This window comes from Marmota flaviventris, chromosome X, assembly GCF_047511675.1.
Source record: "Marmota flaviventris isolate mMarFla1 chromosome X, mMarFla1.hap1, whole genome shotgun sequence".
Lineage (NCBI taxonomy): Eukaryota > Metazoa > Chordata > Mammalia > Rodentia > Sciuridae > Marmota > Marmota flaviventris.
In genome coordinates, this window is record NC_092518.1 from 66661632 (window position 1) to 66676512 (window position 14881).

Here is a 14881-nt window from a genome sequence, read left to right on the forward strand (position 1 = left end):
TTAATATTTATTTTATTTGTATGTGGTGCTGAGGATCGAACCCAGCGTCCTGCGCATGCTAGGCAAGCGTGTTACCGCTTGAGCCACATCCCCAGCCCAAATGTCATTTATTTTTGATCATGCAGTTTGTGTGTGTGTGTGTGTATGCTTACCATAGTCCCTAAAATGTGAATGCATTGCTTGTGTCACTTTAAATTAATATTTAAATTACAGTTAATAGAGTTGGCTTTTGGTTTAAAGTTTTCTATGAATTTTAACACATGCATGGATTTGTATAGACTGTGTTCTAATCAGGACATAGAATCATTATCCAAACTCTCTAATGTCATCCCTTTAAAAAAGTTACCCACTTTGCTCACTCCTAACCCCTGGCAAACACTGATCTATTCCCATCACTATAATTTTATCCTTTTGACAAGGTCATAAATTGCCCAGGACTCACGCCTGGGCCATCAATTCAGAAACCAGACCCTTGTTCACAATTGGGGCTGAAGAAAAGACAAATAGACACATATAGAATGTAAAAGGGAAGACCCAGAGCTAGCTCAGCACGTTTATTATATAGGTTTCATCAAATGGTAATTTGTGGGAAATTTTCAGCAAAGCAGATAATCTGAAAGATGCAGGATTGACAAGATATTAGGGTCATCTTGTTTTGCTCAGAATTCTCTATTCCTGGGAGTTGGTGTCTGAACTCAAGGCCTCAGCTGACAACTGCTATGTGCCTTTGCACATAGCCTCCCCTGCCAGCATCACCATAGCAACTGAGCCATCTTGACCTGCGCTTTTGCACAAGCAGCTCCCAGCACAATGCAGCCACGAGAGAATCAGAGGCCATGAATCAAATGACCACTCTCTCCACAATAAATGGATTCATAAAATGTGTAAATTTTTGAGACTGGCCTCTTGCAGTCAATTTAGTACATCTGAGATCCATCTAAGTTGTTACATTTATTAATAGTTTTTTTCCTTTATATTTCTGACTAGCATATCATTTTACACATTTACCATAATTTTACCACTACTTTCAGATTTTGGCAATTATTACTACAGCTGCATTAAACATTTGCATTCTTTTTTGGGGGGGGGATATCAGGGATTGAATCCAGGAGTCCTTAACCACTGAGCAACATTTCCAGACCTTTTTAGTTTTTATTTTGAGACAGGGTCTTGCTAAGTTGCTTAGAACCTCAGTATATTGCTGAGGCTGATTTTGAACTTGTGATCCTTCTGTCTCAGCCTCCCAAGTCACTGGGATTATAAACATGTACCACCATGCTTGACATTTTTGTATGAATACTGATTTTCATTTGTCAAGGGTAAATTCCAAGGAATCTGCCTCATATGGTAATTGCATTTTTACATTTTAAAACTGTCAAAATGATTTCAGATTGTCTGAGCCATTTTGCATTCTCAGGTATGATCATTCCTGATACTCAGTAATACTCTCAGTATTTGGTTTTGTCAGTTTTTGTTGTTTTGTTGTTTGCAGTACTGAGGATCAAACCAAAGGCCTTACACATGTTAGGCAAATGCTCTGCCACTGAGCTACATTCCCATCACTATTATCATTTTTTTAAATCAAATTAAAAGATATGTCTTGGTGTCTCTTGGAATTTTTTTTGCAAATAAATCACTTTAATTGATTTATTTTTATTTTTGCCACCAAAGGCATATATCTGTAATAGAGATAATTATAGGCATTTAAAGACTTAAAACAGGGGCTGGAGTTGTGTCTCAGTGGTAGAGCACTTGCCTAGCATATGTGAGGCCCTGGGTTCGATCCTCAGCACCACATAAAAATAAAAAAATAAAATAAATGTATTGTATTCATCTACAACTAAAAAATAAATATTTTTTAAAAATAAAGGCTTAAAACATTTTAATATTTGATTCGCATATAACAAATAGTGGTAGCATTTCATTAGTTGCTTAGGAGTTGGAGAGAAGTAATCTTGAGCTCCCTTAATTGTTCAAGAACATAAAAAACAGTAGCTAAAATATATTAATATTAGGTTACAATTCTTTAAAGAATTGATAGAACATTGCTGTTTCTATGTGAAAATAGTTTGACCTGACAGCCAAAACCATTGTAATTACATTTTAAAAAGTTAGCCAGGCATAGTGGTGCACACCTGTAATCTCAGCAACTTAGGCGGCTCAGGCAGAAGGATCATGAGTTCAAAGCCAGTCTCAGCAATGGCAAGGTGATAAGTAACTCAGTGAGACCCTGTCTCTAAATAAAATACAAAATAGGGATGCAGCTCAGTGAACCCCTGAGTTCAATCCCTGGTACCAAAAAAAATAGTAAAAATAAAACCCATAATAATTGCCATGAACAGGTAGGATTTATTTTCATATTTCAAGGATATACATATCAAAATAATTATGTTGAGCAGCCAAGATGAATAATATGAATATCTCTTATGAAAAATCATAAAGGTAAGTTTTGGGATCCTTTTTTTTCTACCAGTGCTCAATATCAAACCCAGGGCCGTATGCATGCCAGTCAGATACTCCACCACTAAGCCACATCCCAGCCTTGAAATCCACTTTTTTATTTATTGGTTCTTTTTAGTTATACATGACAGTAGAATTTATTTTGATATAATTATAAAAGCATGGAATATAACTTGTTCTAATTCAGTCCCCAGTACTTCCCCTTCCCCTCCCCTGATTCTCCTCCCCCTGTTCCCTTCCGTCTATTTTACTGATGATTCTGCTGTTTACTTATAGTTATTTTTAAAATTAGTATCTTTTAGATATACTTTATGGTAAGATTCACTGTGATACACACACACACACATACATAGGAATGTTATGTCAGATTCATTCCACTGTCTTTCCCTTTTCCATCCCTCCTCCCTTTCCTTCATTCCCCTTTTCTGCTCCATGGATCTTTCTTTTTATTCTTTTTGTTAATCCCCCTTATTTTGAATTAGTGTCCATTTTATCAGAGAAAATATTCAACATTTGTCTTTTTGGAACTGGCTTATTTTAATTAGCATGATAGTCTCTAGTTCCATCCATTCACCAGCAAATGTCATGAAATCATTTTTCTTTATGGCTGAGTAGTATTCCATTGTGTATATGTCCTACATTTTCTTAATCCATTCATCTGTTAAAAGGCACCTCAGTTGGTTCCATAGCTTAGCTATTGTGAATTGTATTGCTATAAACATTGATGTAGTTTAATTTGCATTTTGCTTAATGGTTTATGGTATTGAGCATCCATTCAAGGGCTTATTTCCATCCTTATAGCCTGTTAAGTGTCTGTTCAGTTAATTCACTTACTTTGAAATGGGCTATTTATTTTATCACTGTTCAAATTTGTAAGTTTTATTTATTCTGGATACAGTTTTTTTCCTATGTATGCATTTTGCAAATATTTTCCTTTTTATTCTCTCAGCAGTGATTTTCATAAAACATTTTTTAAGAAATTCTGATTGTTTTGAAAGAAATTCTGAATATGAGGAAAATTACTCTCTGATGGTTTCTGGGAGTAAGGTCCAAACGTTTGAGGGGTGTCATTGGCTTGAGAAGCTCTGAACTCAGATCCTCCAAATGCCCAGAAAAAATAAAAAGTACTTGGAATGAACTTTATATTTGGTAATCTGTTGGTGAGGCACTCTCTAGAGAAACCAGCAAATAATGAAATTTTTTGAGCTTTAATAAATCAGCCAAAATTCCAGGCTTCTTTCTATATGCTTAAATATCCAATTGTCCAGATGCAGACAATGACTGTTTCTGAGTATTTTTACTATTGATTATAAGTCATCGTCAAATTTAGGCAAGTCTGCTTATTAATTTTGGAGAAGTTAGTTTGGTATTTTACAGGGTGGCAGTGGGAAGCCTAACCAAACTCAGTTGTATGAGGCTTCTCTTGGATCCCAAAGGCAGAATCCTCTTAGTCTTTTTGTTGCTCTTGTGGTCATATTTCATGAATATCTCATTCCCCTCCCCCAAATATGGCACAGACTCACCATTCTTCTGGCATTTAAAGATAATATTTGGTCTATGAAAAAATCTTCATCTCAATGAATAATGGAAGAGAAGTTTGGAGTACTGACACAACAGTCTCCCACCAGAAATATTCTCTTACTGGCAAATAGTTAACTATTGGGGGTAGTGGAGGAAGCTGCAAGCAGATATAAATTCTAAGTGATACAGAAAAAAACATTCTGCAGTTTGGGCCCCAAAGACTAGAGATTGAAAAACCTGTCTCTTTACTATTCCTTCCAGAATTCTAGCATTATGGAAGTTAGCCTGTCTGCCCCCCATGACACAATTGATCAAACAGTTAGGTTGTTATAAATAAATCTCTTTCCTTTGTTAGTTTCACAGTGCTAATTATTATTGCCTTCTTTTCACCAAGGACTATGATGCCTTCTTTGAAGCTCGAGAAAATAATGCAGTCTATGCCTTTTTAGGCTTGACAGCACCACCTGGTTCAAAGGTATGATTTGGTTTTCCCTGCTTTATAGATCATTTTATTGTTGCTAGGTTTTTTAATTAGTAATATTCTGTTATTTATTAAGCATGTAGATTGAGTCAAAGGCATTGCATCATTGCTAAAAGTCCCTATTCTGCATTCAATGAAACCTTAGTAGGACAGATGTGTGTAATCATACACATAAAGCTATAAAATGTTTGTGTAAAAAGTATATGGTAGGTGGAGTGACCTCCCTATCAAGATACCCAAGGCCAATTTCATAATTAACCATTCAAAAATAAGTGATTAGCAGTTGCTAAAATTCCTACAAATCCAACTGTCTACAAGAACAGCATGTCTTAGTTGTAATGGTAATCTCTCTCCTTAGTGGGCTCATTATATTTGTGTGAGACCTAATGGTATTTACTTGTTCAAGTTAAGTAAGACTTTTGAGTTACAAAACTGTTCACTAAATTGCTGGCTAAATTTGGGATATTTTTCCTGCCAAAACAAATTGACTTTTCCAGTGGCAATGTTCCCAGGAGAGACAAAATAAAGAAAACAAAAAGGAAATCGCCTATCTAATGAAATGTCTTGAAGCTATGAATTCTAAATATACCTTTGCCTTTGCAATAGGACCTTCTGTACACAAATTAGTTTAATCAAAATATAAAGCCCCTGTTTTATCAAACTGTCTTATGCTCTTAGCAATGGATTTCATGTTTAAAAGGTTATTTAAACTCCAGCTCCTTCTCCAATTTTGATATCTTATGTTATTGTCTGTGTGTTCACTAGATATCATTTTATTAGCATTTTGTATTACTGTGAAATTGTTTCCTTGCCAAACTTTATTTTCCCATGAATAAAATGTCACATTTTAGGCTTTGTATACTTTCAGTCATAACAAAATTTAGGTAAGGCACTTTGGCTTAATTAAATTAATAAGACCCAGGTTAAGTTGTTGTGTCAGTGCAGAGAAAGGAAGCATAAAAGAAAACATAATGCTTTCTGTGGTGGTTAACTTCCTCTCCTTCAGTTAAATTTGTCATTCACTCATTCATTCAACAAGTATTTACTGAGTGTCAAGCATGGACATTAATAGTGGGACATAGACATAGAACACAGCATAGTACCTCATCCTAAGCATTTATAATCAAGTGGGGATATGTGCAAATAACTGTGTAACAAAGATTGTGTAACAATAATTTTAATTCAAAACACATTGTGCCAGGCATGGTGGTCCATGCCTGTAATCCCACAACTTGGGAGACTGATGCAGAAGGATAACAAGTTTGAGACTAGTCTCAGAAATTAAGTGAGATGCTGCATCAAAATAAAAAAAAAAAAATAGGTGCTGGAGACATAGCTCAGATGTTGAATACCCTTAGGGGTTCAATTGTCAATACTGCAAAAAAGAAAGAGAAAAGAAAAAGAAAAAAAAAGATACATGATTGTTTAAGACTGATATGACAGATTATTGTAGGAGTTAAGAAATAATCATAAATTTCTACTAAGGAGATTAGGGAAGTTTTCACAGAGGAGAATGGCATGTTAGCTACTGGTGATTCCAAAATAATGAAGGCACCATTCACAGGGTTAGCAATAGAAACCACTGAATTGGGGGGTGTAGTTTCACATGAGAATATGTTCAGGGAGCAGAGTGTAGTACAATATAACTTCACAATAGGTAATATTAAATAGAGAAGGTGAGACTGGCTAGGTAGATTGGGGCCAGATTATGATTGCTATACTAGGTAGTTTCACTTTTACCTCTGTGTATCCAAAAGGAATTGGAGAAAGCAATGATGTTATTATTTCAGTATTAGCAATAATTGAGATGGTTGTGTATATAAGAATTGGAAGGGTTTGAAGCTACCAGTATGGTAACTGGGAAATGAAACGAAAGCCATTAAGGGAGAGAGAGAGAGAGAGAGAGAGAGAGAGAGAGAGAGAGAGATATGAAGGTGAAAGGTGAAAGTTAGTCTTAGAAAGGAGAGAACATGTGATGTTCTGCAGAGATTGAAAGGAATGAGAAGAGGTGTATTAAAAAGAGAAATTTTAATATGTGGGAAGGTCAGGAAAGTTTAGGTTTGAAAGTATTCTAACTTCAGTGTGAAGCAGGAAGAGAAGCTACCTGTTAGGAGTGAGGGGAAATTTGCAACATTAGAATTTTGAGAAAAATGAAAGAATTCTCTTGTTGAAGATAGGCAAATATATAGAAATAACTGAACGAGGGCCCAGTGAAAATTAAAATTGATGAACCCATGAGCCAGTCAGCTTGGTGATAGTTTTTTTGTTTGTTTGTTTGTTTTTTGTCTATCATAGTTTAAACCTGGGAGTAGGAGTAGAGGAGAACAACAGGGGATGTTATAAAGGATTAGATAAAAGGAAGCTGATGCCAGGTGCAGTGGTGCAGACCTATAATCCCAGCAGCTCAGGAGGCTGAGGCTGGAAGATGTGAGTTCACAGCCAGCCTCAGCAATTTAGTAAGGACCTAAGCAACTCAGTGAGACTCATCTCTAAATAAAAATATAAAAAAAGGGCTGGGGATGTGGCTCAGAGCTTAAGTGCCCCTGGGTTCAATCCCCAGTACAAAAGAAAAAAAAAGAGAGTTGATATCTTGGGTTAATAACAGGAGGTCTAGAATTGACAATGGACATGAAGGTTGGATTGATAATAGGGAGATTTCAAATGTTAATATTTAATACATTGGATGGGGGTTGTAGCTCAGTGGTAGAGTGCTTGCCTAGAATGTGTGAGGCACTGGGTTCGATCCTCAGCACCACATAAAATCAAATAAAGATATTTTGTCCATCACAACCAAAATATTTTAAAAAATATTTAATATGTTTTGTCAAGACTAAAAGTGATAAGTTTTATATCAGAATATCATTTTCCATTCTTTAGCTCAATTTTCAAAGTCCTCCACATTGAACAGGACAATGAGCCTTCAAGAAAGAACTGTCTGAACATAAAGTATGTTAAATAGGAAATACAACTAGTAGCCCACATTGGAAAAGTATTCTGAAAGTAAAAGAAATGTGGTAAAATGAAATGCAGTTTTCTTCTATGAAATCAGCAAAATTAAAACAAAATGATAATAATCTGTGCTGAGAAGAGTTCATTGAAATAAATATTCAATTCAGTACTGGAGGTAGTAAAAATTTAGAAAAAACAGAAGGGCAAAATACATATCAAATACTTCAAAAATGTTCATATTCTTCTATGGTTTAGATCATGAGGTGTTCTCAGAAGTTTATGTATGAGACAGTACTAGAAATGTTCAGATGTGAAATCATTAGATGATTAGATATGTAACCTAATAAGCAGTTCAGTCCACCAATATAGATTAATTTGGTGGTAACTGTAGGTGGGTAGGGTTTGGCTGGAAGAAGTAGGTTTGGGGTGGGGGGTGCTATCTTTAGGATTTATATTTTGTCTCTGGTAAGCAGAGATATCTCTCTCTCTCTCTCTCCCTCCCTCCCTCTCTCTCTCTTTCTCTCTCTCTCTCTCCCTCCCTCCCTCCCTCTCTCTCCCCCCCTCCCTCCCTCTCTCTCCCCTTTCTGTTGCTGATTTCTGAGCTGCTTTCCTCTGCCATTCCCTTCTGTCATGATGTTCTCACCTTGGGCCCAAGGTATAGAATAGGCTATCTATGAATTGAACCTTTGATACCATGAGCCAAAATAAACTTATCCTCTTCTGCCTTATTCTTGTAACAGTGACAAAAAAGCTGACTAAATCACACTTTAATGATTTCACATTGGGTATTATAGTCTAATGAATGTAGGAAAATCTTATGGATAAAACCACAAATCAACATGTAAAACTTAGCAAGTTACATGTTTAACAGAAGGGACAACCAAATTAATCCACCAAAATTCTAATACTTGAGAAAAACATCTTAGTAAAGGACAGATTTATTTTGACTTATTGTTTTGGATGTTTCTAGTTGGATTTATAACCTATAAATAGGACAAAAGGTGTGATTGAAAGGAACCATAGCCCATATGCATCTTTTTCTCTCATTCTTTATTTCCAAATAATTAATATGCATACTCTTTACATTTAATTTTTTTTAAAACTATTACACTTGAGAGTTTGATATTATTACCCTAAGTATATGTATGAAGACATGAATGGTGTGAAAATACTTTGTATACAATCAGTGAGTTGAAAAATTGTGCTTTATATGTATAATATGAAATGAATTACATTCTGCCATCATGCATAACAGATTAGAATAAATAATTTAATAAAAATAAATAAAAACTCTTTCTGAGAAATATTTTCATAAAACAAGGATTTTTCTGTAGAAGACAAAATATTTTTACATACATTTGTACATTTGATGTTTTTAAAAGTTACATAAATACTATAAATTACTGTTTTATTAATTCAAAAAATCTTACCACTGAAATTTCTTGTTTTGCAGTGAAGGTGATGGTTTTGAGATATGAAATAAAATAATTTATATTTTTGCTAAAAAACAAACCTAGTGATATTTGTGCTGAAAAGAAAATGACTACCTTAAAGAAGTATGTTTACCAGTGTGTTCAGGGAATAGAGAGTGCTCGTTAGAGAAATGTTCTCATTAGCTTTGGATGTATCATCATGCTCTAGGGAGGGACCATGGAGTCTTGCCTCTGCTGTGAAATTTGAAGGCAATCCTATTTCTGCTTAATTCATCATATTCTTACTGCATCTTCAAGACAGATAATGCTAGCTAAGGACTTGGATTGGGTTACTAGGGGAAAAAATAGAGGGAAAAAGGAAGAATGGATGCTTGTAATGGGGTGAGCATTTAGCTACACTTAACAGACATCTCATTCTATCTTTATATTATCCCTAAGAATTAAGTGTCACTAATACCATTCTACACAGGAGAAAAATGGAACTCCAGTCATTAAATTTGTCCATAGATACATAATAATTGAGTAGCAGAATGAGAATTTGAATCCGGGATTACCTGACTCAAAACCATGGTCTGATATTTACATTAGGAATAGGGGAGAGTGCACCTCATATTCTTGTTTCTAAAGATTGCTGGTTGATTGGTTGACTTGTGATTCCATAAATATTGACTACTTTCTTTCAAGGAATAATAAAATTTGAATCAATTTATATGTTTTATTAATAAAATGTAAGTAGAAAAGTAAATAATTTATGATTTATTCTAAAGACTAATTACAAAGAATGTGATTTGCCTTTTAGTAATTTTTAATTAAGAAGTAAAGTTGAAGAGCTGTGGAATTTATGACAAATTATAGCAAAGATTGATATGATATAACTTTAAGAGGCTAAACTGGTCTAAAATACTGGTTACTCAGAGGTATTGCATGCTCATAGGAAGAAAGACTTATATTATTATTATATAACTGCTTATACAACTGCTCCATGCTATATATTTTAAGCATTTGATGAATCTTGGTGTAAAATTTGTTTTCTGCTGGGACATTGTTGAAACTTGTTCTATAAAATGAAACAAGGTATATAATGTGAATAGAAGATCTATTCTTTTTTGAAGTTAGAAACTTCCCTTCCTTAATTCTGACTAGACATTTTAGAAAGTGATCAGTAGTATATTTCATCTGTTTTTTTTTTTTTTTTTTTTTCATCTGTATTAAGGATGATTGAGCTGGGGATATAGCTTTGTTGGTAGAGTGCTTGCCTTGCGTTCACAAGGCCCTGGGTTCAATCCCTAGCACCACAAAAAAAAAAAAAAAAAAAATCTATGGTGACCTTTCTTCTTCTGTTTTGCTTTTTTTGGAAGGGTGTAAAAGCCCATCATTTCTTTTTGCTTTTCCCCCTTCTAGGTTCATTTTGAAATATTCAGCTGTTCCTGTTTCCACCTTAGATCAACTCATCTTAAATTAATGACAGATTTTTCAAGATTGTTGTCTGGTATACTTGATTTCTGCAACCTAAGACTGATGTTACTTTTGCCAAAGCTACTTTTGCCACAAACCTTTTTTTTAAAAAAAATATTTTATTTTGTTGTCGTAGTTGGACATAATACCTATTTTTTGTTTATTTATTTTTATGTCGTGTTAAGGATCAAACTGGAGGCCTCACACGTGCTAGGCGAGCACTCTACCGCAGAGCCACAACCCCAGCCCCTTGCCACAAATCTTTAGTTCAAAAAACTTGAAATTTATTTTGTTGAGAGCTAGAACATGTATGTAGTTTGGTTTAGAGTTCCTTATGCTAGGTTGCCCGCTGTCTAGAAGAGAAGGAAGACAACCTGATCTCTTCTGCCTACTGTCATGAAACATAAAAGTCACAATCCTTGAGTGGATAACCACATTTTCTAAGTAATTTAATCCTTAATTAAACAAAACTTAACAAAACTTTAGTTAACAATTTTTTGAAAACTCAGCTATTGTGAAAAATCATCAAAAAAAGAACTAGCTGACTCTTCTTAAATAAAATATCAATTATAAACTGTAAGTCACTTACTGTTATGGAATTTTTCCAAACCAGTAGTAATGATTAGATAGTTTTTATGTATTTCCAGAAAGCCATTTCCACTTTATATTTTTTCTATTAGTAATTTTTTAAAGTATTAATTTTGGGGAGTAATTACTGTTTTTGAATATCCTTAGTAGTGTAACAAAAATACACATGAATATCACTTTATGTTCAAACATATTTGTTTTGTTTTTCATTTCAGGAAGCAGAAGCCCAGGCAAAGCAGCAAGCATGAACCTTAAGCATTCTGCCTTAAGCATCTTGAAAAATGAGTCTCCATTGCGTTTGTTAAATAAAAAAAAAAAAAATCTTGGCTTCAAAAGAAACAGGCTTAATGTTGAAATAAATAGTTTAGTTGGTGTTCTTGCATGCAAACAATCAAAAGGAAAGCATAATTAAAATGTGAAAATGATGGTGAGGAGAATGGGAGATGAACATACATTTTGAAGTAGGTATCGTAGGATAATATTGTATTGTGCCAAGGCATTTATGTACTTCACTGATTTTTACAGAAAACACACTTCTTTTTAAACTATTTTTTATTGCAGGTTAAGAATATCTAAAGGTTAACATTGAGAGAATCTGTCTCTTGTTCCCAAATTGCCTCATTAATTTTGGTGAACAAGAATGTGTACCTTTTTAATGTGATTTTATTGTGATTCAAAGTACTTACAGGTAATGTTTGTGATATGTTAAACATTGTAATTTCCTGGCATTCAAAACATTCCCATTATTTTGTAGAAGAAACTTCTATGTACTGCACCACAAGTTTTCCAAGCTTATAAATGTAGACTTTCATTGCATATTAGGGGATCAGAATAGGTGACTTCCCACAAAATCAAAGCCAAACAAGAAAATAATAAATGCTTTTAATTGGCAAGTTCCTTCTTTAACTACACAGTTATGGAACCACATTTCTAAGTTGCTTGCTTCAGTGAAATGTTTATGTGTTTGTCATGGAAGAGGGATGACAAATAAATTTAAAATGGCATCCTCTTACAAAGAGCTTAGATACTTCATTAACTCTTATAAAATATGTTGGTACTTATTGCCCAAGATTTGATTGTTTGGGGTTTTGATAAAAAATTTTAGAGATTTTTCTCCCTTTAACAAAACTTTTTAATAATGAATGTCACTATCTCTTGATATATAACTTTTATGTTTAAATTTAGGCATATAGTGTGTGAGTACATTAATCTAAGTAGAGAGATTTTTTCCTATGGTTCTATCAAAAAGTACAAGTATCAAATAAGCAGAGCAACATTTAAAATATTTTTGACAACTTTAAAAGATGAGAATCATGGCCTAAATCACTTACCAAGAAGATATTCACATTGTATGCTAGTTCTGTACTACTTTATTTCTACAAAAAACAAACACCTTTTACGTTAAAATACTTTATCGTATCTGTTGTTTGCAAGTCTGTACTCTTTGCAAAAATCAACATATAAGAAGATATGGCTTTGTTGACTGAGATTCAAATTTAATGTGATGCTTTGAAATAAAACTCACTACTTTTAGAAACCTAATTTGTGTGTTCCTGGAGTTTCTAAGTAATATAAATTTTATTTAATATAATTTAATTTTAGGTGAGTCCTATCTTTTTTAGAGTGTTGGGAAGGGAATAAAAGAGAAAATAATGGGAAGAAAACAATTTGAATGAAATTTCTAAGTTTTCTTTGTTTAATTGATTTTATTTTTTAAATACATGACAGCAGAATGCATTACAATTCTTATTACACATATAGGGCACAATTTTTCATATCTCTGTATATAAAGTATATTCACACCAATTCATGTCTTCATACATGTACTTTGGATAATTATGTCCATCACATTCCACCATCATTGCTAACCCCCTGCCCCCTACCTTCCCCTCCCACCCCTCTGCCCTATTCGGCTATTCCTCCATGTTCATCCCCCCTTTCCCACTATGAGTCAGTCACCTTATATCAGAGAAAACATTCGGTATTTGTCTTTTTTTTTATTGTCCTGAATTTGGAATATACACCAGAGTCAAAATATCTTGATTATTGCTTACAAAAAAGCTGCATAGGTCTCTAGAAAGTAGGATGTTTTATAATGGATTTTGAGAGGTCCTAAAAGTTAGCTTGTCTTTTTCTAAGCTTTATTAAGTACTACAGATGATATTTGGAATATTCTTCATGGACAGAGTTTACCTTTAATTTTGTATCAAGAAATTTAACACTGTTATAAACAATTATTCAAAAATAGATGTATTTTAAGGTGTTTATGTCTATTAGCAGCACCCTATAATTAACGTTTCTGTGGATTTAAAGTAAAAGGTAAAATTGAGTCTTCCTAAATGGAACTCTGAGAAATGTATGTCTGGCAGATACAAGAAAACAAAAGCAAATAAAATTCTGAATATTAAGGTGCATTTTATAAAGAATTTTCACAGTATTTGGAAAAATAATCCTTGCTACTTTTTATTTTATGTTTGGTATATTTGTATTTGTAAATCAGATCTACAAATTTGCTAATTTTGTATTTTAGAGCTGATGTGGTCTTTAAAATATCTGACCTTCAGTAAAGTTTCCATTTTCACCAAACAATGCAAATTGGTTATTGATTGTATTGTTAAATGTCAAGACTTCTTTGGGAATGTGAGTGTAGGGGGAAAGAGAATTTTAAAGCAAAGATTGCTAATTAATGCTTGGAAAGTCTAAATTCAGAGAATTTTGGTGATGCCAGGTTTCATTTTACATATTCTATTCATTCAGCAAAAAGTAAAATGGAGGGTTCACATAAATTTTATTACTCAGTCATAGATGTTGAAAATATAGGAAGATTGAAATTGATCTAATCTTTTGCTCTGTAAAATAAATTTCTTTTGAAGAATCAAATAAAATTTATTAAGAGATATTCATATTTGATTAATTTGAATCTTCTGATCTTCTGCCCCCATCCCACCACTCCTGTCACTGTATATTATCAGTCATCCCTTTATTTAGCAAACATAATTTTGAATTCCTATGTATATAGTAACCATTCTGTTAATGAAATTATTATTTTACCATGAGAGCCTTTTAAACATCTTCATTTGATATAATTAATTGCCGCAGTCTGGCTGGGCACAATCAGGAGCCACTTGTCAAAAGAAACTAACTTTATTTTTAGAACCACACACCAAACCACACAGCTCCTCAGGAAAAACCCTCAGAGCCCAACTGCCACCACCGGCTTTCCACAAGCCTCTCTCTCCCCCACAAGCTTCTCTCCACCTCCCACAATCCTCCTGCTCTTGAGGCCGATTGGCTGGGTCATGTGGGCGGAGCCAAAAAAGTCCCCCAATGAGCAGCTCCGTGGTCTGAAAGGGCAGGGAAACAGCCCAATGAGCATCACCGCAGAGGAGCCAATCAGCTAGATGTTGCTGGGGCCACGGTGAGCCAATCATCAGCCGGCAGCTGGAAGTTTGCTGGGGCCCCTTCAGCTGTGGCTCTCAACATCTCCCCCTCTCTGTTTAAACAACAAGCATGTGGCTTAGGGACCGTGCCTGCCTTAGGTTGTCCAATAGTACATATGGTCCTTTGGTACCATTGCAATTGAATCTTACCCGTCACTGCCTACCGGTCCAGTATACAGCCACACCTGTGGAGAGGTCTTTGTACCAGCGGGGGGTGAGGTTCTTTTCCTCACCTCTGTTGGCCCCCAAATTTTAGCTGGACGATCATGACAAGCAGAAGGGAGGAAGATACACCAAGCCAATTGACGGCTCCTTTTGGAAAAATTGTACCACCAATGACATCATCAGCAAAAATACCCCAACACTACCACAAGTCGCTGCACCAACAGATAGTTCACAATGCATACAGGTGAGCTCACAATGTGTCCAGGCAAGTTCTGCAAGCAGTTCAGTGATGGCTATTGTAGAAGCTGTAGATTGGTTTTATCTTTGACTTCACCAGCAATGGGATGAAGATAGGAATTCTGGCAATAATAGCTAAAGAAAAAATTATG

General features: G+C 34.5%; 1 protein-coding gene across 1 annotated transcript in view; it reads left to right on the plus strand.

The window, feature by feature from the left end:
- Positions 1-13786, plus strand: part of Sh3bgrl (SH3 domain binding glutamate rich protein like) — a 73322-nt gene extending 59536 nt beyond the window's left edge. Inside the window, exons 3-4 of the mRNA XM_027934223.3 lie at positions 4376-4456; positions 11103-13786. Of these exons, the coding sequence (XP_027790024.1) occupies positions 4376-4456; positions 11103-11135 (114 nt within the window). The 3' untranslated portion in view covers positions 11136-13786. The remainder of the gene's footprint in view (positions 1-4375; positions 4457-11102) is intronic.
- The last annotated feature ends 1095 nt before the right edge of the window (positions 13787-14881 follow it).